The sequence below is a fragment of the Salvia splendens genome, chromosome 7, assembly GCF_004379255.2.
Source record: "Salvia splendens isolate huo1 chromosome 7, SspV2, whole genome shotgun sequence".
Lineage (NCBI taxonomy): Eukaryota > Viridiplantae > Streptophyta > Magnoliopsida > Lamiales > Lamiaceae > Salvia > Salvia splendens.
The window spans coordinates 33480123-33505340 of record NC_056038.1 but is presented as its reverse complement, the minus strand read 5'-3'; the positions used below and the strand labels follow the sequence as shown (position 1 = coordinate 33505340).

Below are 25218 nucleotides of genomic sequence, written 5' to 3'. Positions count from 1 at the left end.
GCGTTTGAAATTTTAGATAAATAAGAAGAAAAATATAGAAAATCGATGTTGGATATGAGGTTGGAGGGGATTGGTCAATTGCTAAATTAGCAATCACAAATTAAGACCAAATCTTAGCCATTTAGATTAAAAGATCTAGTGGTTGAAATAATGCCACATGCATTATATTTTAAATTAAAAAAATTATTAAATAAACTTAAAGGATATTAATATCAATTCTCTCTCATCAAAATCATCTTAAAACTTTAAATTTACGTAACTATCTCGATTTAGATTATTTTTTCACAAAAAAATATATCAAATTAAAGATAATTTTATAAGGATACCAACAAGATCTAAATTGCATATGTTCCGACGATGTTAGGGTGATGAAATTTGATAAATTATATTTCAATTTTCGTATATGTTGATAAGCAGATTTTATCAATAAATGCAAAAAAAATCTCAATATAGTGTATGCAAAATCTCAATATAATGTAGGTAAAATATCAATAACACTGTGTTGATATTTTCTTATACTGTGTTGATATTCTCATGTCATATTAATGATATTTGTAATACACTATGTTGAAATAAAAAAACACTCATAAAAATTATCATATAATAATATAATGATGATATTATCCTTTTGTTGATATTTTGTCTACTATTTATTGATATTTTTTTTATTCAATCTCAGCCTTTGAATCAAAGGGTCCATATTCAGTCTCAATTTAGGATTAAGGTGATAAACTCAATAGAAGACGACCTGACGTAGGATTGATAAATCGCAATTGCAATTATCGTCTACACTATGTACAGTTTTCTTAAATCAAAACTAATTGAAGATCCTATGTATTATCTAGACATAATCTCATATAAACTTCGTTATAAACATGGTTTTTACACTCTTATTACGATTATGTCATTTTCTCTTAGAATTTCTCTTAGAAAAGGACTTTTGAAATTAATTCGTATGTTGGAATTTTTATTTTGTGAAAGTTCATAGCAGTATTTTTTAGTGTTCTTCTTGAGAATGTGTACAAAATTGGAAATTAATTTGGAATGGGAGATTGTATAGCATTAATGAGTTCCTTCAACTATCAATTGGTTGTAAGTTAGCAGTGTGGAGCTGTGGTAATCTTGAGGCAACGGGTTCAAACCTCGTCACCTGCTGTGAAACTTTCGGCCTTAATCCACAAATTCGGTCGAGTGATATTAGCTGGATTCAACCAAAGCCAAGTTCGAAACACCTTTAATCAAACAAAAAAAAAATCCTTCAAGTAAAGATTTATCATTTACTATTGAATGCACTTTTTTTTGGACGAATATAGGTATGTGTTCGAATCTCAAATATAGGGGAAAAAAATTCATACTTTAGTAAAATTAAATTATTTACTTCTTCTTGTTGGGCATGACTTTGGTTTGGATCCTAATAACATCATAAAATTCGAACAAAAATTGAATTTTCGAATTTCAGATATTTTCTCACACCTAATCCTATATACTTCCGATAAATAATGTGTTAAGTTCAACTAATACTCCTAAATATAAAGTATTTATGATCCGAGAAGTAAACCCTATTGGTTGAGAATTTATAAAGTAAATTGGTTGACACTTTAACATAAAAGCAAATGATGAGCGCATGTCACCCTATCAATATTGCAATCATCAGCACACCATCATTTATGGTCTGCGATTATTTTTTTTATAAATCATTAATACTAATAATTTCTTATTTATCTAATAACTCAACCTCCAACTCATTAGATGAAGGAGATGAGTCTTATCAATAGTTTAGTTGTAAATTTGTAATCACATAAAATAAAAAAACAAAACAAAAATATATGGAATTAGCAGCAAAATAGCTGGAGATGTGGTGTGTGGGGGCGGGCGGCACTCGATTTTTAATTATAGTGCGATTTATTGAGAATGAGAACCAACCATTTTCTGAAACTGCCAAAATGAAAGAAAACAAATGATTTAAATCGATATATAATTTATAAACACACCCAACCACTCTAATTATGTAGTAAATTCGTAGTGTAGGTTGATATTTAAAATTTACAGGGGAATTAAAATGTTGCCAAGTTAGGGAAAAAAGATAACAAACAAGTCATTTTTCGTTGAGAAGATTCAAAGAAATTTAATGATTGGATATGATTCCAAGTTCCAACTTTGTCACAAGTTTCCCTTGATGGAACATCCATTAACACGACTTTAGTGCAATTTATTTTCTGAAAATAGAAATGCCGAAACCGCGTTGAAATTTCCACGCCAATAAAATGTCACACGCTTTCCCCTTCTCCAATCCAATAGATGAACATTATCTAAATGAAACAGCGTCACAAAATTGGAAAAAAACACACACCCAAATTAGATTAAGATGAAATAGTAAATTGAGGGGCAACGCATGCAGTGATAAAAGCACTACGTGGAACATCAACATCAACAACCCTATAGGCCAATTAGATTAATCGGATGTTTATTAGTTATATAAAGTAGTAATTAATTAATCACACATCTAAAACGTAATTGGTGCCATAAAAATCAAAGTAATTGGTGCCATAAAAATCAAATGATCTTTCGCGATCTACGGTTGTAGCTGTATTCCATGTTAGGAAAGAGTCGTTTAATTTTTAAAATTTGCACATAGGCCCTTCTGTTTGGTTATTGCATTGCAAAACATATTGTTGTTTCAAGGAAGTGTTCTCTCGACTATCTCTCACCATTTTCGAGCGACAAAACAAACATAGTATATACGCACACATAATTAATAAATTGGTGTCAAATTTTATGAGATTTGTGTTGGGTTACAAACCTATCCCACGTCGAATGAGTGAGTGAAGTTGGAAGTTGTATATAATTCCTGTTCAACCCCAATTAGTTTGAGGCCTTTTGGGAGTGACCCAAAAACAAATCCGTGCGGGCTTGAGCCAAATCGGACAATATCAAACTAATGTTGCAGTTTGAGGGGAGGTTTGTTGGGTTACAAACCTATCCCACATCGGATGAGTGAGGGAAGTTGGAAGGTGTATATAATTCATGTGAAAGGATGTGGGCTAGATTAGATTAATATGGATTAAATAATTATAGTTGGGCTACAATTATAATTAGCCCATAAGCCCAACAATCATGAAACCCTAATGACTCTTTGTCTATATATATGGTTATTTATTCTCCATTGTGGGGGATGAGAAATAGCGTAACATTAGAGAGAAAATACGTAAAGCTTTGTAGAGAGAATTCCTAGCTTTCTTCTACGGAGCAATTGTACCGGGATAGTTCCTGCATCGGATTGGATTGCACGTGGACCTCGATAGTAGTGGATTCAACTTGCAGGACACAATCGTAGAAGAAAACACAACAACAAGTAAGATTTAGTTCCATTGTGTATTACGTGCTCAACTTGCAATATGATTATGAATCTAGATCTGTTATTCTTGTCTGTAATTTCCGCTGCGCTCATTAGATGAATACAAGAATTACCAACAGTGGTATCAGAGCTGGGGGCTCGATTCATAATTAATTTTGTTTCCTAATTAATTTGTGGATGATTTTGGAAATCAAAATTCTGAAATTGGATTTCAAAATGTTTCGAAATTTAGTGCAACATACGACGCGTAGTTGTGTTGACGCAATATATGGTAGTTTCGAAATTTTGTTTCGGCTGACGCAATTGGATTTCAACTGTACAATTGAGCAGTACAGTTGATGCATATAATGAAGAAACAATTGAATTTTATGGTGCTTATGCTATTGTCGCTGGTTTTGACAGATGAAGCTTTTAGAAAATTGAAACTGGGTTTCAACTAAAAGATAATGTTTTTCAACCATATTTGCAATTGAATTTCGAAATTTGAAATTGGGTTCCAATTAATTTGGAATTAATATAGATCAGAGAGTTAATATATTAATTAGATTAATAGATTATGATTTATTGTTATTATTTTGAATAATGATATTGCATAAGTGTCGTTGCTGTGACGATTCATGCGCTTCACTAGGATTATGGTACAATTATTATAATATATATTATTATTTGATTTCATCAATAGATTACTGGATACTAATAATAATAAATGTATTATTAATATTAATTTAGAATTAATATTAAATATCTGTTTATATTAGTTTGGAATTGATATAAATTTGATGATGAATTTATTAATTAGATTAATGGATTAATGTGAAAGAATTTGTTAATATTATTATATATGATGATGATTTGGAGTTATTACTTGATTTACAAATTTATTAATTTAGAATTAATATAGATTGGATAAATTTTGTTACTTAGATTAACAAATTGGGACATAGTTATCATCTGGAAATGATAATATATACTCCACAGCACAATATTAATTTAGAATTAATATTAAATATATATAATTATATTAATTTAGAATTAATATAATTAAGTCCACATTTAATTAGAGAATAAAATTTGATTTTATTTGTTGAGCATTATTTGATATCTTATGTGATAAGCATGCTATTTGATTTTATGCTTATTTATTTAACTATAGTAGTTAGAGACCGTTTTATTGTCTGGGTAGGCGGCGCCCAGTATGTGTAGTCCGTGTTATACTATGTCTGGGTAGGCGGCGCCCAGTAATTGTAGTCCGTGTTATACTATGTCTGGGTAGGCGGCGCCCAATAATTGTTTGAAATTTAATATTGGATATTATATTCACAGAACTAGTATCACACTTTTCCCCACAAAATATAAGTCTTGTTTTGAAACAAACGCGTCGTCCATCACAATTGTTTGATGTTCCTAGTCTTTTCGACCACGAGTTTTACGCCCTCGCGTTTACTCTAAATCTACAAGGTTTAGGCTCATTCATAGATGCATGGTTGGCATCGTGTGATGGGGTTGACTTGCTTAAATTATTTTGAGTAGCCCTCGCAACCAGAATAATTTATGGACGTATATTAATTAGATTAATAAACCAAGAATTGTAAAATTGTTGTTACAATTGGCTTGGAGGCCTACCTGGTGATATTATTGTAGTCATCAGCCCTCGCAGAGGCTGCAATAATATAGACTTGGATCTTGGACCACTAAAATTTATATTAGATATAAATTCGTATTTTATGTTTGGGGGACATAATATATGTTAAAATTAGTGGGAGCTAATCAATACAATAAACCCTTGTTTGATTAGTGATGCGATTGTGATCTTTGTATGCTTTTCTAATTTGTTTTTCGTTTTATTTTCTGTTCAGATAATATGTCAAACTTATCTTATGAGTGTATGATGGAAACAAACAAATTGACTAGGTCAAATTTCACGGAGTGGCAGAGAGACTGCCCAAAACTCAAGGCACAAGGTGCAATGAGTGGGAGCTCAGCTATATTTGTCATTGAGATAAATATGTCTATGAATAACTCACAATCATGGGTATTGGATACCGCTTGTGGTTCACACATTTGTAATAATGTGCAAGGTTTAATTGACAGCAGGAAAGTGAGGCCTGGGGAAGTAGACCTACGTGTTGGAAATGGAGCAAAAGTTGCTGCCGAACGCGTGGGAACTTATAGATTAGATCTTCCCTCAGGACATAGACTAGATTTACATAATTGTTATTTCGTTCCAGTTATTTCAAAGAATATTATTTCCATTCCGATGTTGGACATCGCAGGTTTTTCCTTCTATTTTGCAAACAGCAGGTGCTCGTTTTCTAATAATGGATTGTTTTATGGAAATGCCTCTTTAGAGAATGGATTATATATGCTTGAATGCAAACGGGATATTCTCAATGTGCAAAATAAAAGACTTAAGCTATGTAATACGGATAATGCTACTTATCTTTGGCATTGTAGACTTGGTCATATCAATGAGAAAAGGATAGCGAGATTGAGAAAGTTAGACTATCTAAATTCATTTGATTTTGAATCATATGGTGCTTGTGAATTCTGTCTCAAAGGAAAGATGACTAATAAGCCACTTTCTGGGAAAGGGGTGCGTGCTAATGATGTGCTAGAGTTGATCCACACAGATGTGTGCGGACCGTTTCCAACTCAAGCAAAAGGTGGTTATTCGTACTTCATTACTTTCACTGATGATTTGACAAGGTATGGATATGTGTATCTTATGAAAAACAAATCTGAGGCCTTTGAGAAATTTATAGAGTTTAAGTGTGAAGTTGAGAAACAACTTGGGAAAAGTATAAAAACTCTTCGATCAGATCGAGGAGGGGAATACTTGAGCCGAGAATTTCTTGATTACTTGAAATCGCATGGAATTCAGTCGGACTGGACACCTCCTGGTACACCACAAATGAATGGAGTATCTGAAAGGAGAAACCGAACATTATTAGATATGGTTCGATCCATGATGAGTTTAGCTAGTCTTCCTTTATTTCTCTGGGGTCATGCTTTATTGACTGCTATTTACATTCTGAATAGAGTTCCATCTAAATCAGTTGAGAAAACACCATATGAGTTATGGTATGGCAAAAAGCCTTGTCTTAACTATATGCGGACCTGGGGTTGTCCAGCTTTTGTTAAGAAACAAATGACTGATAAGTTGGAATCTAAAAATGAGAAGTGTTACTTTGTGGGATATCCTAAACAAACTAGGGGATACGATTTCCACTGTCCTGAAAATCACAAGGTGATAACATCAAGGAATGTGACGTTTCTTGAAGACAGTTATGTCTGCAGGGAACAAGGTCAAAATACAGTAGATCTTGAAGATATTCAAGAACCACAAGTTAACAATGAGGATAATGTATTGTCAAATGGTTTGAACAATAACTCAGTGGGAGTTTTTGATGATCTATTGGGAGGGGAAAATACTATTAGAGGAGACCTTAGAGGGACTCTCGAAGAACCTCCTCAAGACAATGAGATGCATCAAATACAAGATGATACAATAGTTGCATCACCTCTACCTCAAGAAGATCATAGTGATATTCCTGGGCCTACTCACAATCAGAATGAACAGCCCGAGCCAGAAGAAAACCAACTCAATAGGCCTAGAAGGATTCGTCGTGCACCTGAGAGACTGAATCTAATGGTTGAGAACCAAGATGATGAAGTTGATTTAGATGATGATGAGCCTAAGACCTATACCGAGGCGGTGTCGGACACCGATCGAGAGAAGTGGCTTGAAGCCTTGATATCTGAAATGGACTCGATGTACTTCAACTTAGTCTGGGAACTAGTTGACTTGCCAGATGGGGTTTACCCCATAGGTTGCAAATGGATCTTCAAAAAGAAGAGAGATGCAGATGGCAAAGTACAAACCTACAAGGCTAGGTTAGTGGCAAAGGGCTATAGTCAGCGCGAAGGCATTGACTATGATGAAACCTTTTCGCCAGTTGCTAAGATCAAGTCCATTAGGATATTACTTGCAATTGCTGCATACTACAATTTCGACATTTGGCAAATGGATGTCAAAACCGCATTTCTCAATGGAGAATTAGAAGGCGATGTCTATATGACACAGCCAGAAGGTTTTGTATCGAAAGAAAGGCCGAATGCAGTGTGCAAGCTAAAGAAGTCCATCTATGGACTTAAGCAAGCTTCGAGGAGTTGGAATATTTGTTTTGACAGAACAATCAAATCGTTTGGTTTCGTCAGAAGCAAAGAGGATCCATGTGTTTATAGTAAACGTGAAAATGGAAACGTCGTATACCTTATCATATATGTTGATGACATCTTGATTATGGGAAGCGATCGTTCCATGATGCAATCCGTGAAAGAATGGTTGTCTAGTTCCTTAGAGGGACTCTCGAAGAACCTCCTCAAGACAATGAGATGCATCAAATACAAGATGATACAATAGTTGCATCACCTCTACCTCAAGAAGATCATAGTGATATTCCTGGGCCTACTCACAATCAGAATGAACAGCCCGAGCCAGAAGAAAACCAACTCAATAGGCCTAGAAGGATTCGTCGTGCACCTGAGAGACTGAATCTAATGGTTGAGAACCAAGATGATGAAGTTGATTTAGATGATGATGAGCCTAAGACCTATACCGAGGCGGTGTCGGACACCGATCGAGAGAAGTGGCTTGAAGCCTTGATATCTGAAATGGACTCGATGTACTTCAACTTAGTCTGGGAACTAGTTGACTTGCCAGATGGGGTTTTACCCATAGGTTGCAAATGGATCTTCAAAAAGAAGAGAGATGCAGATGACAAAGTACAAACCTACAAGGCTAGGTTAGTGGCAAAGGGCTATAGTCAGCGCGAAGGCATTGACTATGATGAAACCTTTTCGCCAGTTGCTAAGATCAAGTCCATTAGGATATTACTTGCAATTGCTGCATACTACAATTTCGACATTTGGCAAATGGATGTCAAAACCGCATTTCTCAATGGAGAATTAGAAGGCGATGTCTATATGACACAGCCAGAAGGTTTTGTATCGAAAGAAAGGCCGAATGCAGTGTGCAAGCTAAAGAAGTCCATCTATGGACTTAAGCAAGCTTCGAGGAGTTGGAATATTTGTTTTGACAGAACAATCAAATCGTTTGGTTTCGTCAGAAGCAAAGAGGATCCATGTGTTTATAGTAAACGTGAAAATGGAAACGTCGTATACCTTATCATATATGTTGATGACATCTTGATTATGGGAAGCGATCGTTCCATGATGCAATCCGTGAAAGAATGGTTGTCTAGTTCCTTTATGATGAAGGATCTGGGTGATACTTCCTACATCCTTGGAATCAAGATCTATCGAGATAGACCGAATAGGATGTTGGGATTATCACAATCCACTTACATAGACAAGTTGCTAAGGCGCTTCTCAATGGAGAATTCTAAGAAAGGTTTTCTTCCTATGGGACATGGCATTGTATTGTCAAAGAAGGATTGTCCTTCTAATGACAAAGAAAAGGACAACATGAAAAGGATCCCGTATGCTTCGGCGATAGGATCTATTATGTATGCCATGATTTCTACTAGGCCAGATGTGGCCTATGCGCTTAGCATGACAGGCAGATTTCAGCAAAATCCCGGTGAGGAACATTGGAAAACTGTTAAGACTATTCTTAAGTACCTTAGAAGGACTAAAGAATATTTCTTAGTCTATGGTGGACAACCAGAGTTATCAGTTACTGGGTACACTGATGCTAGTTTCCAAACAGACCATGACGACTATAAGTCTCAGTCTGGATATGTTTTTGTCCTCAATGGTGGAGCAGTGAGTTGGAATAGTTCCAAACAAGGTACAACTGCCGATTCCACCACCGAAGCCGAGTATATTGCTGCATCTGAAGCTGCCAAAGAAGCTGTTGCTTTGTTAGAGTTCGTTAAAGAACTGGGTGTCATTCCGAGTGCCAATAGTGCAATACCTTTGTATTGTGACAACACTGGTGCTGTTGCGCAAGCAAAAGAACCCAGAGCTACGAACAGGAACAAGCATGTTCCCAGAAGATATCATCTGATCAGAGAAATAATTGAAAGAGGCGACATAAAATTAGAAAGAGTACCCACTGATGATAACTTGGCTGATCCTTTCACCAAACCGTTATGTATAGCAAAACACAACAAGCACTTTGAGAGCTTAGGTGTTATGCATGTTGGTAGATGGCTTTGAATCAGTGGGAGTTACAGTTTTATATGTCTTAGAAACATTTTGTGTTGAGACAATATTACTTGATCACATTATATGAAAATTTTATTTCCTATGGGTTTTGTGCACTTATTGGAATAATTGTTTTAAATGTTTGATTTTATTCTAAATATTTGTTCCCTTGAATTATGACTGTTGTTAATGGTGTGAGACATTAATGATATAGTATAATTCTAAAATAGCCCTAACCAATGATCATCAAGAATGGGATATTGGTGATATGTTATAGGTTAGCATGGGGTTTGCATCACATTCTTCGAGAATGTAGTTGTTCTCACAACTATGAGATATTAGATACTCGTGATGGACACATGGTATACTTTGGAGAGTATTGGTATACCCTACTATTAAACTGTTTTGTTGAGTGTCTACAGTTTATTAGTACATGAAGTATGTAATAGTCCTTGGATCTGAGGTCATTACACATTTTGTTTGTTGAGTGATGTGCTTTGACCTTGTACAACGCTTTGCCTCCCCTCGGAGGATTAAGACACGGACTTGTGTTGGGTACATCATAAGATAAATGGAAATGGTAGTTGAGCCAAGAATGAGATTCATTCCTCGATTAGAATTTCGAGAGAACACTCAAATTCTGTATATTACTTGACCATTAAGTCATTGGCCAATGCAAAGATATATTCAATTAAAGTAATTGAATATGATCGAATGGGTCATTTAATAAAGATGAGATAAAGTGATTGAGCTATTTGGATGACACATGACAAATCTTAGGCTCAATCGGGTGGTTCGTGAATGAAAGGATGTTACTATAAACTTTGTGTAAAGGCTTGTTTACCGAATTCACGTAAACGTCCGTCATATATCGAGCTACGCTGCCAACGCAGTCTAGGAGTTTTGTGCAGACTTCGATTAGATCGTCGTCGATAATGGGGGCCTAAAGGGTCACACTATAAGTGTATTTTGATCCGCTCAAGGGTACAAAGTTGGAACTGCGTATTATATCTAATGCCAGTCCAAGTGGGAGATTGAAAGGATGTGGGCTAGATTAGATTAATATGGATTAAATAATTATAGTTGGGCTACAATTATAATTAGTCCATAAGCCCAACAATCATGAAACCCTAATGACTCTTTGTCTATATATATGGTTATTTATTCTCCATTGTGGGGGGATGAGAAATAGCGTAACATTAGAGAGAAAATACGTAAAGCTTTGTAGAGAGAATTCCTAGCTTTCTTCTACGGAGCAATTGTACCGGGATAGTTCCTGCATCGGATTGGATTGCACGTGGACCTCGATAGTAGTGGATTCAACTTGCAGGACACAATCGTAGAAGAAAACACAACAACAAGTAAGATTTAGTTCCGTTGTGTATTACGTGCTCAACTTGCAATATGATTATGAATCTAGATCTGTTATTCTTGTCTGCAATTTCCGCTGCGCTCATTAGATGAATACAAGAATTACTAACATCATGTCCAACCCCAATTAGTTTGAGGCCTTTTGGGAGTCACCCAAAAACAAATCCGTGCGGGCTTGACCCAAAGCGGATAATATCAAACTAATGTTGCAGTCGATGATCCTAACAAGTTGTATCAGAGCCATGTGGCTATGGGTTGTGCCTGGATGAGCCCCGGTTAGGGTCGGGCCCTGAAGGACTCGGGTTGTGGCCTTAATTGGATTTATCGATTGAAAATACGATCATTTTGAGTTAGGTTAAAATTGGTTTTGGACTAATTTCGATAATCCCATATAAGCACTCATATTATTGTTTTCATTATTATTATTTTTAAAATTTTTGTTACACTTTACTCTCTCCGTGTTCAAAAAATAGAAACATTTGAAACGACACGGGTTTTAATGCACAATTGGTAAAATAAGTGAGAAGAATTGGTAAAGTAAGAGAGATGAAAAGAAATATGAGTAAAGTAAGAGAGAAAAGGAGAAAAATTAGTTAAAATAGAGTTAGTGGATTGTGGGGTCCATATCCTAAAATAGAAAGATTCTAAAATTTCTATTTATAAGGAACGATCCAAAATGAAAATAATTGATATTTTTAAAAAACGGGTGGAGTATTACATTTAGAATTAAGGTTGTATTCGTTTCTTTCAATCTTCTACAACTACCTCCGCAGAGTTTATAGTCGTAGACTTGCAATCCTCACCTTTATCATTGTTTGAATACGTGTCAGTTCTTAGTCAAGGTCGCACATTATCGATATTTTTATAATTGATCACTTGAGTAGATTATATTTATTTGTGATTGCTATAAGATTTTAATTGTGGAAATCATGTTCTATCAATCATTTTATATTGTTGTCATGTGGGTGTCATCATATTGAGTTTTGTGTTTATTCGAATAATATTGTGTCGTTAATGAATTTGGTTGTGTGCTTATTGAGTATGGATTTCAAGGTAGCATGTCGTATGGAGAGTTTCCTTAACAAGGAGTAATATTAATAATTTATCTCAACACTCAGTTAATTGAGTTTGCACTATAGAATTGGATTTGATTTAATAATATTAATTTTACATGTCCAATAAATTTTTTAGGATTCACAGTTCCACAAACAATTTCAGTTCCGATTTTGAACTGAAACACTTCTAGCTCGAAATTAACTTTGTCCGATTTTTTTATTTTAACAATTTTTCATTGTTTTACAATTTTATTCAAATTTCTTTGTTTTTTTCGTATGTTGAACCAAAACTGATGATCATGGTACCAAAAGTCCTAAAATCGTATGAATAAAATAACTTATACGTCTCGTCTGAATAAATTTGTAAGACACCGGGGTAGTTTCATTACTCTACAACATTTGAGGGGTGTGTAAGTAATTATCAGCTACCTAAAGCCCACATGTGATAAGGATGCTTGTTTATCAAGTAAAGATGATTTCTGCAGAAGTGGCCCCAAATTCAATGCAATGTGTAAAACCTAGAAAACCCCACCTCGATTTTGAAAAGATTTCCACAGTTCCCAATATAACAAACCTCGCTTAACCATAACCATATTGATTCTTTATCAGCTGATTCGCGGAAACACATACATACTGTTTTTGCATAAATCATTTGTATCTTTTATTCTGGGTGGAGTCCGTGAACGCGTCAGTGTCAAAGTTGATGCTTTTACTTGAAGATTTGGGCAACACTTAATTGCTCGAGTGACTTTGATGTGTGAGTAATGGAGTAGTATATTTTTATTTTATTAATTTTTGGCCATTTATTCTGGTTTGAGTACTCATGTTCTAATCGTTAGAATTGCAGGGTGTAGTTGCGGATTTTGATTTGATTGTTGCGTTTGACTTGTTATCGACTCGAGTTACTGGAGATATTGAACGTTGAGGAATTTGGGAGATATTGAACGTTGAGGAATTTGGGAGATATTGAACGTTGAGGAATTTGGGAGCTATTGAGGATTCAATTTGAAGGGGTCCATATAGAGAGGGGGTGGGATCTTCCTTTCTGGAATTTGTTTTAGCTTTACTTTCTTTTCCTAATGTTTTAGCCTTGATTCGGATGCTTAAGGAGCTGCAGATTGTACTATTATTAATATGATTAGAAAAGATAGCCCAGTTGATGTTGTGGGAAAGTTGAAGACTAAAGGAGGCTGTTGAGTTGGTTCTCTAGTTGATCTCTTTGATACTTTTGGGCTCTGTTATTGGGAGATAAAGTTACCATGATGGATGAGGCTCCATGTAGCTCTAACTTGGTGGCGCCTTTCCTTGCTAAGACGTATGAGATGGTGGATGATCCATCTACAGACTCGATTGTATCTTGGAGTCAGAGTAACACAAGTTTCATTGTGTGGAACCCTCCAGAGTTTTCCAGGGTGCTTCTGCCCAGATACTTCAAGCACAACAATTTCTCCAGCTTTATTAGGCAGCTAAATACATATGTGAGTAGTTTGTTCTCAACAGCTGAATGCATTTAGGATGTTTGCTTTTACATTTGCTTGATCCAAGATTCTTTTCATAGCTTATCTGTGTTTGTTGATGCCTTTTTATGTGTTATTAGGGATTCAGAAAAGTCGATCCTGAACAATGGGAATTTGCGAATGAAGGTTTTGTTAGAGGTCAACTCCACCTTTTGAAGAATATCCATAGACGGAAGCCTGTTCACAGTCACTCAACACTGAACCTGGCTCCCTTACCTCCTCTGAGTGAGTTAGAAAGGAAACGATATAAGGAGGATATTGAGAGGCTCAAGAGTGAAAAAGAATCACTCAACGTGGAATTACGTAGACACAAAGAGGAGAAGAAACAAGATCTTACGTTGCAAATGAGGGCTCTAGCTGAACGCGCACAAAATGTGGAACAACATCATGCAAGTATGTTATCCTCTTTGGCTGAGACATTGCACCAACCTGATCTCATGCCGCAAATGGAAGGCCATGATAGAAAGAGAAGGTTTCCTGGAAACAGTTACTTATGTGAAGAAACCAGCAATGAAGATAGTCAGCGGTCATCTTCACAAAATTTGTCACTGGACAGTTTAGATGCTGATGCACTGTCGACTTTAAACAAGGAACTGTTGGAACAGATGGATTCATATATGTCGTCCTGGGAGAAAATAATTCTTGAAGTTGGTGAAGACTTGGGAAAATCTGATTCATCCATGGAGTTGGTTGAATCAACGAGCTGTGCGCTCAGCCCCAGCATATCTTACACCCAACTCAATCTTGATGTTGGAGGAAAAACACCGGAAATTGACATGAATTCTACACCTAGAGCTGTTAGTGCTCCAGAGGTGCAACCTCCAACTGAAGAAAAGGCAATAGTGACAGCAGCCAATGTACGAACAGGGGTGAATGATGTATTTTGGGAACAGTTTCTTACAGAAAATCCTGGCTCAAACAATTCATCTGAATTTCAGTCAGAGAAGAATGCTGATGGCAAGAAGAATGAAAACAAACCAGGTGATCATGGGGTGCCCTGGTGGAACATGAGGAGTGTAAATAACCTTGCAGAACAGTTGGGCCATCTTACTCCAGCGGAAAAAACTTGACCTACAGTAGGTTCCTCTTTTTGACGATATCTTATGCTTATGGATGTTGATTTAGAGATGACGTTTGATTACGCAGTAGGTAGACATTTGATATATAACCTCGCCTCCTGCACATATTATCATTGAACTTGTGCTGCAATTTTCGGTTTGTACACATTGTTATTGTTGTATAGTAGAGGAATGCTTCTTAACTTTTTGAGTTTGTGTGTTGCATGCAGATATACTGTTTTTGAGTTTTTATGTCGAACTCTTTTTTTACTCCTGGTTTGAGCATACACATTGTAATGAATGTGCGCCATGTTACTTGTCGTGGAGATGTAAAGATGCGTGGTCGTTAATGTATATGAGGTGCACTTTTTGCAACACTTGTTTCTAATCAAATGCCAATTTTTTATTTGAGATTGCATGGTATTGAACTGAAACTATGTAACTGAAATTATATCATCATTCCTTTACTTGCCAAATAGCTTTGTGTCACATACTATTATTTTACTGGAGTGAAATTCCTCATCGTAAATAGTATCAACTGCTAGTAAGGAAATCTGTTCGCCATACATTGTATTGCTACTGAGTTTTTCATTCTTCAAAGCAATTGAAGCTCAAACCATACCTGCTGGAAGACATTGATGATGAGATCATGGTGTCGATCAGAATTCAGTGTCAGATAACAAGCCAAGAGTTCTTGGAGCTCTTCGCGATGCCTGATTCCCTTTTCCTGGATCATCTCCACCATTGAATCTCTGAAGTCCTGATGTGGGTTGAAGGAACTCTTCACCACCGCAAAACTATTGTAGATGGTGGAGCCTTCTGCTGCTTCCTCTTCACTCTCCCTCTCCCTCTCCTTCTTCTTCGACTTCATGCCTTCGAGCGCTTGAATTCTGCATTCTGTTCTCGAGCCACGGGCAGTTTTCCGGTTCTGCTTCACCTTTCTGCTACGAAATCTCCTGCTTATATATGCAGCCTCCTTCCGAAACTCCTCAGTTTTCATCTTAAATTCCTCAATCTTCATGTTTTCCAGATTTTGGCACTTCGAAGTTGACAGTCTCTCAGAAATCGCAGCACTTCCCTTGCCATCCAGGTCTGGACTCACACGGTCTTCCTCGTCATCTTCCCCATCAGAACTCCAGCCAAAAGTTTGGAAAGAGATATTTTGATGGTTTCTTGAATTAGAAACTGCTGAATCATGAGATCCCTCTTTTACTTGATCTGCTTTCTGTTGGGTTGGAGATACTTGTTCTTCCTCTAGATTAGACGACTCATTTTCTCCTTCATCTCCTTGATCAAGCCTCACTCCGAGTTCTGCTTTCCTGTTCTTCCTCTTAACTCTGCCTCTTAGTTTTCTTGAGCGTCGAACATCTATGTTCTCTTTCTTGAATCGATCACGTCTCTTCTCTCGAGGAACAGTGTCAGTGCATCGCTCTTGCTTCATCTTGATGGTGTCTGTTTCAGGAATGGTTTCCAATTCTTTTCTGGGCAATTGGGCATCCCTGAAACCGGAGACTGCAACAAGAAACTCGTCATCAGAATCATACCAGAGAGGGTTGATTCTGCTGCTCCTCCTCCTGCCTTCGCGACCTCCTACTCCTCTGTCTTTGCGGAATGAGAGTGTCCAGTACGCATCGTCATCCAGCCTGTAGAATCTGGCTTGTCTGCAGCCAGCAGGCAATGACGAGTTGACAGTCGAAAAATCTAGCTTCCCTCTCTGTTGCTTCTTCCCTGGGCCAGTGTCAAGACTGCCGGCTGTCTGTTTGAACTTAGAAAACCAAGAAGCTGGGAGTACTCGAGTGATGACCGAGCTACCAAATGAAGGTGGTGAAGATACCTTTCTCCCCCATTTCATTTTGGGATGTAATCAGTGATAGTTTAAGTGTTGTTAGATTGTTGTTGACTGTGTTTGGACAGTTGAAAGTGGCGGTTATAGGTGTTGAGTAAATAGGGAAATGGAAATAATATGCCAATGATTTCAAAAGAATGGCCCGCCTCAGATTTCCTCACCACTTTTCTCTCTTTATACTGCTTTTCTTCTTGTTTACTTTTGTCAAATTATAACTCAAATCAAGATTTTCATGTTTTTGGGCCATAAAGAATGAAGGGAGAGAAGGAAAGAGTGGTAAAGAAAAGGAAGAAACCAAATAAAGGAAAAGAAATAAACTTTATCACTTTGGATTTATTCTTCTTTTATTTGTGCAATTGCTTTTTAGTTCAAACTTCAAATTAATTAACCATAGGAAGATGCACAATATAGCCTATTTAGTATACAATCGCTTTCTCATGTATTTGAAGATAATATTTCCTGCTCTAATCAAAACAATTTTTCTTCGAAGCAGGTTATGTTAGTACACCTACTTACCAAATATATACATGTGTAGTAACTCAAATGTATATTTAAGATTGTGATATTCATACTAATCATACATACTATAACTTACGACCATTGTCAATGCAGACACAAATAACTTGTGTGTATAACCCCCTTTCCATATATACTATTTAAATAAATTTTGTAACTATTACAGATTTAGGAAAAAAAGAGGGGGGATATTAAAGAATGGGGTAAATAAACAGCAGATTTTGTAATTACAACACAGGCACTGAAATGGAGACAGGCATTGAAACATCAGCAGCAAAGCTTGTATCTCTGCCAGCAACCGCATTTCCTCTCGCAAATGCATACCCCAAACCTAATCCCCCAAAATGCAACGAGCTATTCTCACATCTCTGAAACACTCTCGCCAGCGAAGCCGCCTTCCGCCTCGCTCGTTTCGTCCCCGTAAACAGCACACTCTGCAGCAGACTCGCCATCGAAGGAGCCTTGAGCACCCTCTGCGTGGCGGCTGCACCCCCGCTCCTGCACAGCTCAAGCAGCGCCGCCACAGCATTCTCTTTACCCCTCGGAGTCCCACAACGCATCATCCCCGTCAGCCCCACCACCGCGCCCTCCTCCTTCTCGACCGCCTCTGCCCCAATTGGCTGCCGCACAATGAGGGCCATCGCACCAGCTGCCTCCTCCGCAATGCCTTCGCACTCCAGCGCCCCGACTAGCGCCCTCACAGCGCCTGAATCAATCATCCTCGCGCTGTTGTCAGGGTGCGTGGATAGGTTGAATAAAGCCGTGACCGCGTCTTTCTTCCCTCTGGAAGTTCCCTCCACCAACATCCTGGCTAAAGCCTCCACGGCTCCATCTTCCTGCGCGATTTCCTTCTTGTATTCATGAACGGCAGAGAGACTGAACAGCGTCGCTGCTGAGTTTTCCCTCGCCTCAGTGGTATGCCCGTGCCTCAAAACCCCGACTATGGCGCCTAAGCATCCTTCCACATCCATAATCCTGCTCTTGTTCTTGTCATAAATCGACAAGTTCAACAATGCAGTCACGGAATTCTCTTGTGCAAAGGCGTCTGCAGACGGAAGCAGCCGTTTCAGAAGGGGTATGGCGCCGGCCTCAGCTATATAAGCCCGGTTCTCCCTCCCCGTCTTCGCTAACAGCCTAATCTCCCAAGCAGCCACATTCTTAGCTCGTGGGGTCCCGTTTGCCAGCTCCTCGACTAACAAAGCTGCAGTCGCTTTAGTTGCCTCGACTGCAGCCTTGCTCGGAGGAGCAGAAGCCGCAGAGTCTGCATTATTCTCCGGTGGATCATACGGAATCCCATTAGCCATACACCACTGAACAATCAGATTCCTCAGAGCAAGATTTGGCACCAGTTTCGTATGAACAAGCATCTGCCCCGTCTTCGGGCAAGTGCTATGCCCTTCCTCCAACCATCTCACAATCGAGGCACGATCATACGTCTGCCCTGTCGACACTAAAACCGGAGAATGCATCAACTCCAACGTGATGGGGCAGCAGAAGTCCTTAGGGATTGTGACAAATGTGTCTGCAATCTCACGAGAGATCAATCCTTTGGTTTTGTATCTACGCTTCCACTTCCCTAAATCATCATCCCCATCCTCAAATCGAAACAGCGAGAACCTACAGTAACGTATCAAAGCCACAAATCCATTCAAAACAGATGAACTAGGCTCAAGATCATCATCATGGTTCACAATCTGCTCCTCCAAGAACTCAATCTCACTTCTACACCTCTCCACGTTGCAAATCCCTAACTTTTCTACAAAGAATATGTACAGCTCATTCATATCAGGGATTTCGCCTCTCTCAAATTCATTCACGAAATGGTAAAGCTTCAATCTTTTACACTCATCATGCTTATCGATTGATAATCTCGATTTTCTCGACTGTTTCCCCAACAAATCAATCTGTTCTCTAACATCTTCACACAAATTAATCTCAGACAAAGGGAAGACATCGAAAAGGGTTGAGATTTCCTGGTTTATATCATGGAAATGACCGGAAATAGTGTGGTTTTGCAGAAGCAGCCACAGCTTGCTCGAGCCGGTTACATAATCGAACAAGATTTTCGACCGGTAAAGCAGGAGGTACAACTCCTTCAAGCATAGAAACACAGTGGGAGAAATTCTCGAGAGCCCCAAATCGCTCAGGGCATCGAGGAGAACAGAGATAACGTCGATTTTCCGGATTAAAGATCTCGAATTCTTGCCCTGAAAAAAGGGGGCCTTCTTATCCTTACCTGATAAGGACGTCGAAACGGCGCGCAGAGCCTCCAAAACGGCGTCGTCTGGTAGATCCACCGGAGCCAGGAACGCCTCCAGTGACGGTGAACTCCGCCGCCTCAACGACGAGAATATCGCCGCAGATGCCATGAATGAAAATTCAACAACAATTTTTTGTTTCAATGTACAGAAACTGGTAATTATTAGTACTATGTCGTTGAGTTTCTGATTCGTACAAAACAGTAAAGGGGAAAAACACAGTGGATTTTGAAACCGCGTGCAGAGGAAATAGGAAAAAAGGGAGAAGATTTGGAAAGGAGGGATTTTTGGCTTCTTTGTAAGATTTTGATTAATGGCGAATTGACTGAAATTTCAACATGGAAAGGTGGTTTTATTCAGCATAATTACTGAGCTCTTTCTTCTTTTGTGCTAAGAAGTTAATGGAATTCCAAAATAATGAAGGAGAATAGATTCATTCTACTAGAGGGGGTGACGCATAATGTTTGTGCGTCGTTTATTAATGACGCACAATCCTTATGCGTCGTTTAATAATGACGCACAAAGATTATGCGTCGCTTAACAACGCATAAGGGTTGTGCGTCGCTATTGAACGACGCACAAACATTATGCGTCGTTAAGTCGGGTTTTAACCCCCTCCAGGCAGACACAGATCACAGAACGAACATTCACACACTTTCATTTCCTCTCTCGGCGATTTCCGGCGTTTTCAGGCGATTTCCGGCGATTTCTCCATAAGATCCGGTAATTTGTTAATCAATTTAGCTACATTCGACATTATTCATGTTTATTGCGCTTTCATTTGTTAGTTTGACCCAATTTATACAAATTAGGGCTTGTAGGAAAAATGTCCTTAATTGTCGTTGGTTTATATGTTTTTTATGCAGAAATCATGCAAGTATTTGTGAGTTTGTATTGAGGTGGTAGAGTAGTTCAACTACCACATATGGGTATTGGTTATGACCCACCTCGTGCGAGGAGCTCCATTATATTAAATTCAGGTGTTTCCTATTATGAGTTGGTAGCAATGATTTGTGATGCAATGGGAATAGATATGAACCAACACACAATTGAATTATTATGGAGACAATGTATAGTCTATGGTTCCGGTATGAGTTATACATGTTCTGTGATTCGCAATGATGATAGTGTAATGTTTATGTTCAACAATGCTCAAAATTCAAGTGGGTGTATTGAATTATTTGTTGAGTATTCACCTGTGAGGAGTGAAGAAATCCCACCAGTTGTTGATTATGGTATTGGAGCATCTGCGAGGTTTGAACAAATGAGTTTTGACTGTGGTATTGGTTCATCTGCGAGGGTGGACCAAATGAGCTTTGATCGTAGTATGAATGAGCAGCGAGATGTTGTAGATGTTGTAGATGTTGCTGATGTTGGGGTTGGATTGAATGATGAGGTCGATGCTGCAGATGATCTTGCTGAGCCAAGGCCACTATCTGAGACAGAGGCAGACCCCGATCTCAGTGATGGTGATGGTGCTGATGATGTCGGTGCTAGTTCTGATGATGAGATAGTACCATGTAAACCTATTATGCAAGGTGAACAACCACTTCCGGAATACAATCCTAGTGGGTTTAGATTCTTTCGTGAATTACCAAGTCGTCCTTCTGGAGTATCGGATGATGTGGGTGGTAATGAACACAGCCTTTTGTATTGGAATGAGAATGAGCCGCATCGGATTGTGTTGGGAACAAAATTCGATTCCAAGCTACACGTGAAGACTGCTATTACTATGTGGAGTTTGTGGAATGAAAAACAGTTTAAGGTTGTCGAGAGCAAACTAAGAAGGTGGCATGCTGTATGCAAATTTCCAGCAGGAACGACAGTAACAGGGGCAGGCATCATCAGCACCACCGACGCTGAAAAGGCGAGGGAATGTAAGTGGGAGGTTTCGGTTACACAAAGGTCGCATGACGATATGTGGGAAGTTAGGAAGTGGAAGAATCGACATACTTGTATAGGCCATCGTGCTAATAGAGATCATGCTAACTTTTCATCCCCAATGATAGCTCTGTTGATTCGACATCATGTGCGACAATGTGCCGATTTCAAGGTCTTCTCCATAATAGCTGATGTTCAAGACAGATTTGGTGTGTTAATCAGTTATAAGAAGGCGTGGTATGCAAAGAGAAAGGCTATAGAGTTTGTATACGGTGGATGGGAGGAATCGTTTAGGCAGTTGCCAAGCTACATGTTTGAACTCCAGTCACAGAATATGGGCACAATTGTTGAGTGGAAGCATAACGATCTGTTGAGTCAGAGGCGTACAATGGTGTTCAACTATGTTTTCTGGGCATTTGGGCCTGCAATACATGCGTTCCAGAAGGCCGCACCGGTTTTAACAGTTGACGGGACTCACCTCCGAGGAAGATTTAAAGGTAAGTTGCTTGTTGCTTGTGGTTTTGATGCTAACAAGACATGCTTGCCTATTGCATATGCGGTGGTGGATGAAGAAACCAATGACAGTTGGTCGTGGTTTATGGATCATGTCAGAACTCATGTGGTGAAATACGAGCGGGAGGTGTGCATTATATCAGATAGGCATAAAGGACTCTTGAATGCAATGGAGTCTGAAATCATGACAAGGGCCCCGCAGATACACCACAAATTTTGTTTGCTTCATGTTAGGGCAAATGTGTTGAAGAAGCACAAGGGTCCCAATGTGAAGGCCATTATATGGAAGTTGGGGGTAAGTTCTCAGGAACGTAAATTTGCCAGAAGACGTCGAGCACTATATGATGTCAACAGTGGTGCGGTTCGAATGTTAAATAGGATTACAAAAGAATGTTGGTCACTGTGCTACGATGGTGGACTTAGGTGGGGGGTGGCCACAACAAACATGTCGGAGTGCTACAATAACGTCTTGAGGGGTGTGAGAGAGTTGCCGATTAGAGCGTTGGTTGATTTGACATTTTGGAGGACGGTGAAATGGTGGGTGGAGAAGAAGACAACAATCGAACACACCGAAGGTGAATTAACCCCATGGGCGAGGGACAAACTTGCTAAGAATGACTCAAAGGGGCGAAAACATTACGTCACTGTCATTGACCGAGATGTTGGGAAGTACCATGTCCGAACTCGAGGAAGAATCGTAAAAGGAGTGTCAAAGGGCAACAATGTTCAAATAGTCAGGTATTTGGAATCGAGTTGCAGTTGTGGTAAGTGGCAGATGTGGAGAATCCCTTGTTCGCATGCTTGTGCGGTTGCTAGAGACAGAGGTCATGTTATGATGGACCTCATAGATGAGAAGTACTACCTAGGTACATGGAGATCACAGTACTATACTCAAGTTTCATTTGATGCACCAAGACACGAAGAGTATTGGGTTGCACCTTCATGGAAATTGTGCATCACCCCTCAGCAGTTGATTCCTAGAACGCGTGGCCGCGTTAGAAGAAGGAGGATACTTAATCAAATGGATGTCCAGGAGGAAGATGAACCGAGGGCTCCCCGCCGCTGCAGAAATTGCGGGATAGAGGGGCATGACCGAAGAAATTGCTCGGCCGGTGCCGTTCAGTAAAGTCGTGGTATGTTATGTTTATGTATAAACTACTATGTTTATGTATCTGTGTTTGAGGCTGATGTAATAGGTACTATGTGTATGTGTCAACATATGTGAGATGTTAGTCGACAATTTTTCAAAAATGTTAAAAAATCACAAGTTTGTGGACTCAGTGTGCTACGAAAATCGCCCGGTGACGCATAATCGTTATGCGTCACTAAGTTTCTGGACTCAAAAATCACAATCCGACTTCAAAATCGTCATTGGATTGCTCAAAATCGCCCGCCCGGGCGTTTTATAAACGCAAAATCGCCCGCTCGGGCGAAGTTTCTGGAATCTACAGTATGTTTCTTCATTCACTCGGTGACGCATAACTGTTATGCGTCACTAACAAACGACGCATAATTATTATGCGTCACTAACGAACGACGCATAACAATTATGCGTCACCCAGAAACGACGCATAACTGTTATGCGTCACCGAGTGAATGAAGAAACACACCGTAGATTCCAGAAAATTGTTCATACCTGTTATGCGTCAAAAATCATAATACTTGTTCATTCCACCATATCTAAAATGTTCATAACAACCGGTTTCAATAGACACAAAGAACGAATTACCGAAATTGTTCAAAAATTGCAGGATAGAAAATATGTGAGATGACAACCTGTTTCATCACATCAAAAATTGTTCAAAACAAATTACTTTCATACATTCCGAAAGAACGAATCACATTCGAAATCTATCTAGATGAAGGCGTGAACTTTGTCGGAGCTTTCCCTTTGTTCTTCCTTGTTGACAATCCCCTTAATACATTGTGCATAGCCCTCCCAATCGCACTTGGCCTTCCACATTCAATCACACCTCTGAACCCCCAAACATCAAGCCAATGCATCACATCTTCATGTATTGGCAGTGCCCAAACCTTACTCTCCGTCCTACGAACTCTCAACACATTTGTTGTGCCATTCGCCAACAATGAGGCTGAAATATGTTCGTTTTGATGAAACAGTACGGATGGATCCTCAGGTCCATAACATAACTGTTGTTCAGAACTTGCAGATGCCATCTACTTCAAAACATTCACCCAACATATAATAGCATAAGATAACTAAAATTTTCACATTTTTGCACAAGAATATATCTATTTTCTGCACTTTGTGTATATAATTTCAATTGAACCACTTACTTCTACAATTGACCCTAAATTCATGTGAAACACACAAATACGCAACAAAACAACACAAATAAACAACACACTAACAGAAATCGTCCGTAAATTGAGCAATTTCATATAAACCCTAACTTTACTAAATTAGGGAAAACCTCCATAACTTCAGCAATTATTGATTTATGTAGCCAAATGGATGAATAATTACCGAAATATGTTTGGTATTTGGTTGAAATCTGTCGGAAAACGCCTCAAATCGCCGGAAATCGTCGCTGAAATCGCCCCTCCTTCGCTGCACGCTGCGTCGTCTGTCAATTACGAGCATTCTGCCCTCTTAATCCCGATTTAACGACGCACAAATAATATACGTCTTTACTGAAAGACGCATATATATTGTGCGTCTTTTAGCAACGACGCATAACAGTTATGCGTCGTTTATCGACGCATAACAGTTATGCGTCGTTTATCGACGCATAATCTATATGCGTCGTTTTTTATAGACGCATATTATTTGTGCGTCTTTCAGTAAAGACGCATAACATTTGTGCGTTTCATTAATAACGACGCACAAATGTTATGCGTCACTCACTGTGCGGGAATTCATCTATTGCTCTTCATTAAATTGGAATTAAGTTAACATGCATTCACAAAAATAGAATTTTGCCCATAATTACTCCATCCGTCACGCAAAGATTGTCCCATTTTTCAATTTCCGTACGTCCCACAAACTTTGTGTCATTTAACTTTTTAGCATTTTTTACAGTAGATCTCATATTTCACTAACTCATTCATACTAAAAATAGGACTCACATTCCTTAACTTTTTCAACTCACTTTTCATTATTTTTTAAAACTCGTGTCCGATCAAAGTGAGACAATATTTGCGGGACAGATGGAGTACAATAATCTTGAAATTTCTCCAAGGATTTCTATGCAGGCTTGTTTGACAGCGACCTCTGCCTAGATTTATTATGTCCATTCATTTTACCATTATCATCTTCTTTTTCATATAATCGATTCTTGTAATGGAATTATGTCACCTAACGATATTTATGGAGTATTAGAAGTAAATAACTGTTCTAAATTGTAAAGTCAAACTTCTTGAAACTGTATTTAATTGTAAACACACTGTGCAAACGAATACGTGTCACGTGTATGTATAAATAAATAGGAGGGTTATTAAAATATTTCAAAGATTTGTTTTAATTTTAAAGTAGATGATGTTAATTTTAAGGATTATGAAGAAGGTTGACTAACTCTAATTTTTGTGGGCATTAATTAAAGGAAGAAAAAGAGAAATGATAAGTGGGGATGGATTTGCGATTAATTGCATAGTTGACTAACCCCAACACCAACAGTGAAAAGTGAAACAGTTGAAACTTTTGCGGTTGTCCCATT

General features: G+C 38.4%; 4 protein-coding genes across 4 annotated transcripts; 2 read left to right on the top strand and 2 right to left on the bottom strand.

Moving 5' to 3' along the window:
* The first annotated feature begins 12428 nt into the window (after window positions 1-12428).
* LOC121810917 (heat stress transcription factor A-4c-like) lies at window positions 12429-14902 on the top strand. The gene is made up of 3 exons (XM_042211657.1): window positions 12429-12709; window positions 12800-13430; window positions 13550-14902. The coding sequence occupies exons 2-3, from the start codon at window positions 13212-13214 to the stop codon at window positions 14537-14539; spliced, it is 1209 nt and encodes a 402-aa protein (XP_042067591.1). The 5' UTR covers window positions 12429-12709; window positions 12800-13211; the 3' UTR covers window positions 14540-14902.
* Window positions 14903-14987: 85 nt separating this feature from the next.
* Window positions 14988-16447, bottom strand: LOC121810916 (transcription repressor OFP3-like). Its single transcript, XM_042211656.1, has one exon. The coding sequence runs from the start codon at window positions 16377-16379 to the stop codon at window positions 15123-15125; it is 1257 nt and encodes a 418-aa protein (XP_042067590.1). The 5' UTR covers window positions 16380-16447; the 3' UTR covers window positions 14988-15122.
* A 533-nt stretch (window positions 16448-16980) lies between these two features.
* Window positions 16981-19475, bottom strand: LOC121810943 (U-box domain-containing protein 17-like). Its single transcript, XM_042211689.1, has one exon. The coding sequence runs from the start codon at window positions 19256-19258 to the stop codon at window positions 17117-17119; it is 2142 nt and encodes a 713-aa protein (XP_042067623.1). The 5' UTR covers window positions 19259-19475; the 3' UTR covers window positions 16981-17116.
* A 2511-nt stretch (window positions 19476-21986) lies between these two features.
* LOC121810769 lies at window positions 21987-22667 on the top strand. The gene has a single exon (XM_042211502.1). The coding sequence runs from the start codon at window positions 21987-21989 to the stop codon at window positions 22665-22667; it is 681 nt and encodes a 226-aa protein (XP_042067436.1).
* The last annotated feature ends 2551 nt before the right edge of the window (window positions 22668-25218 follow it).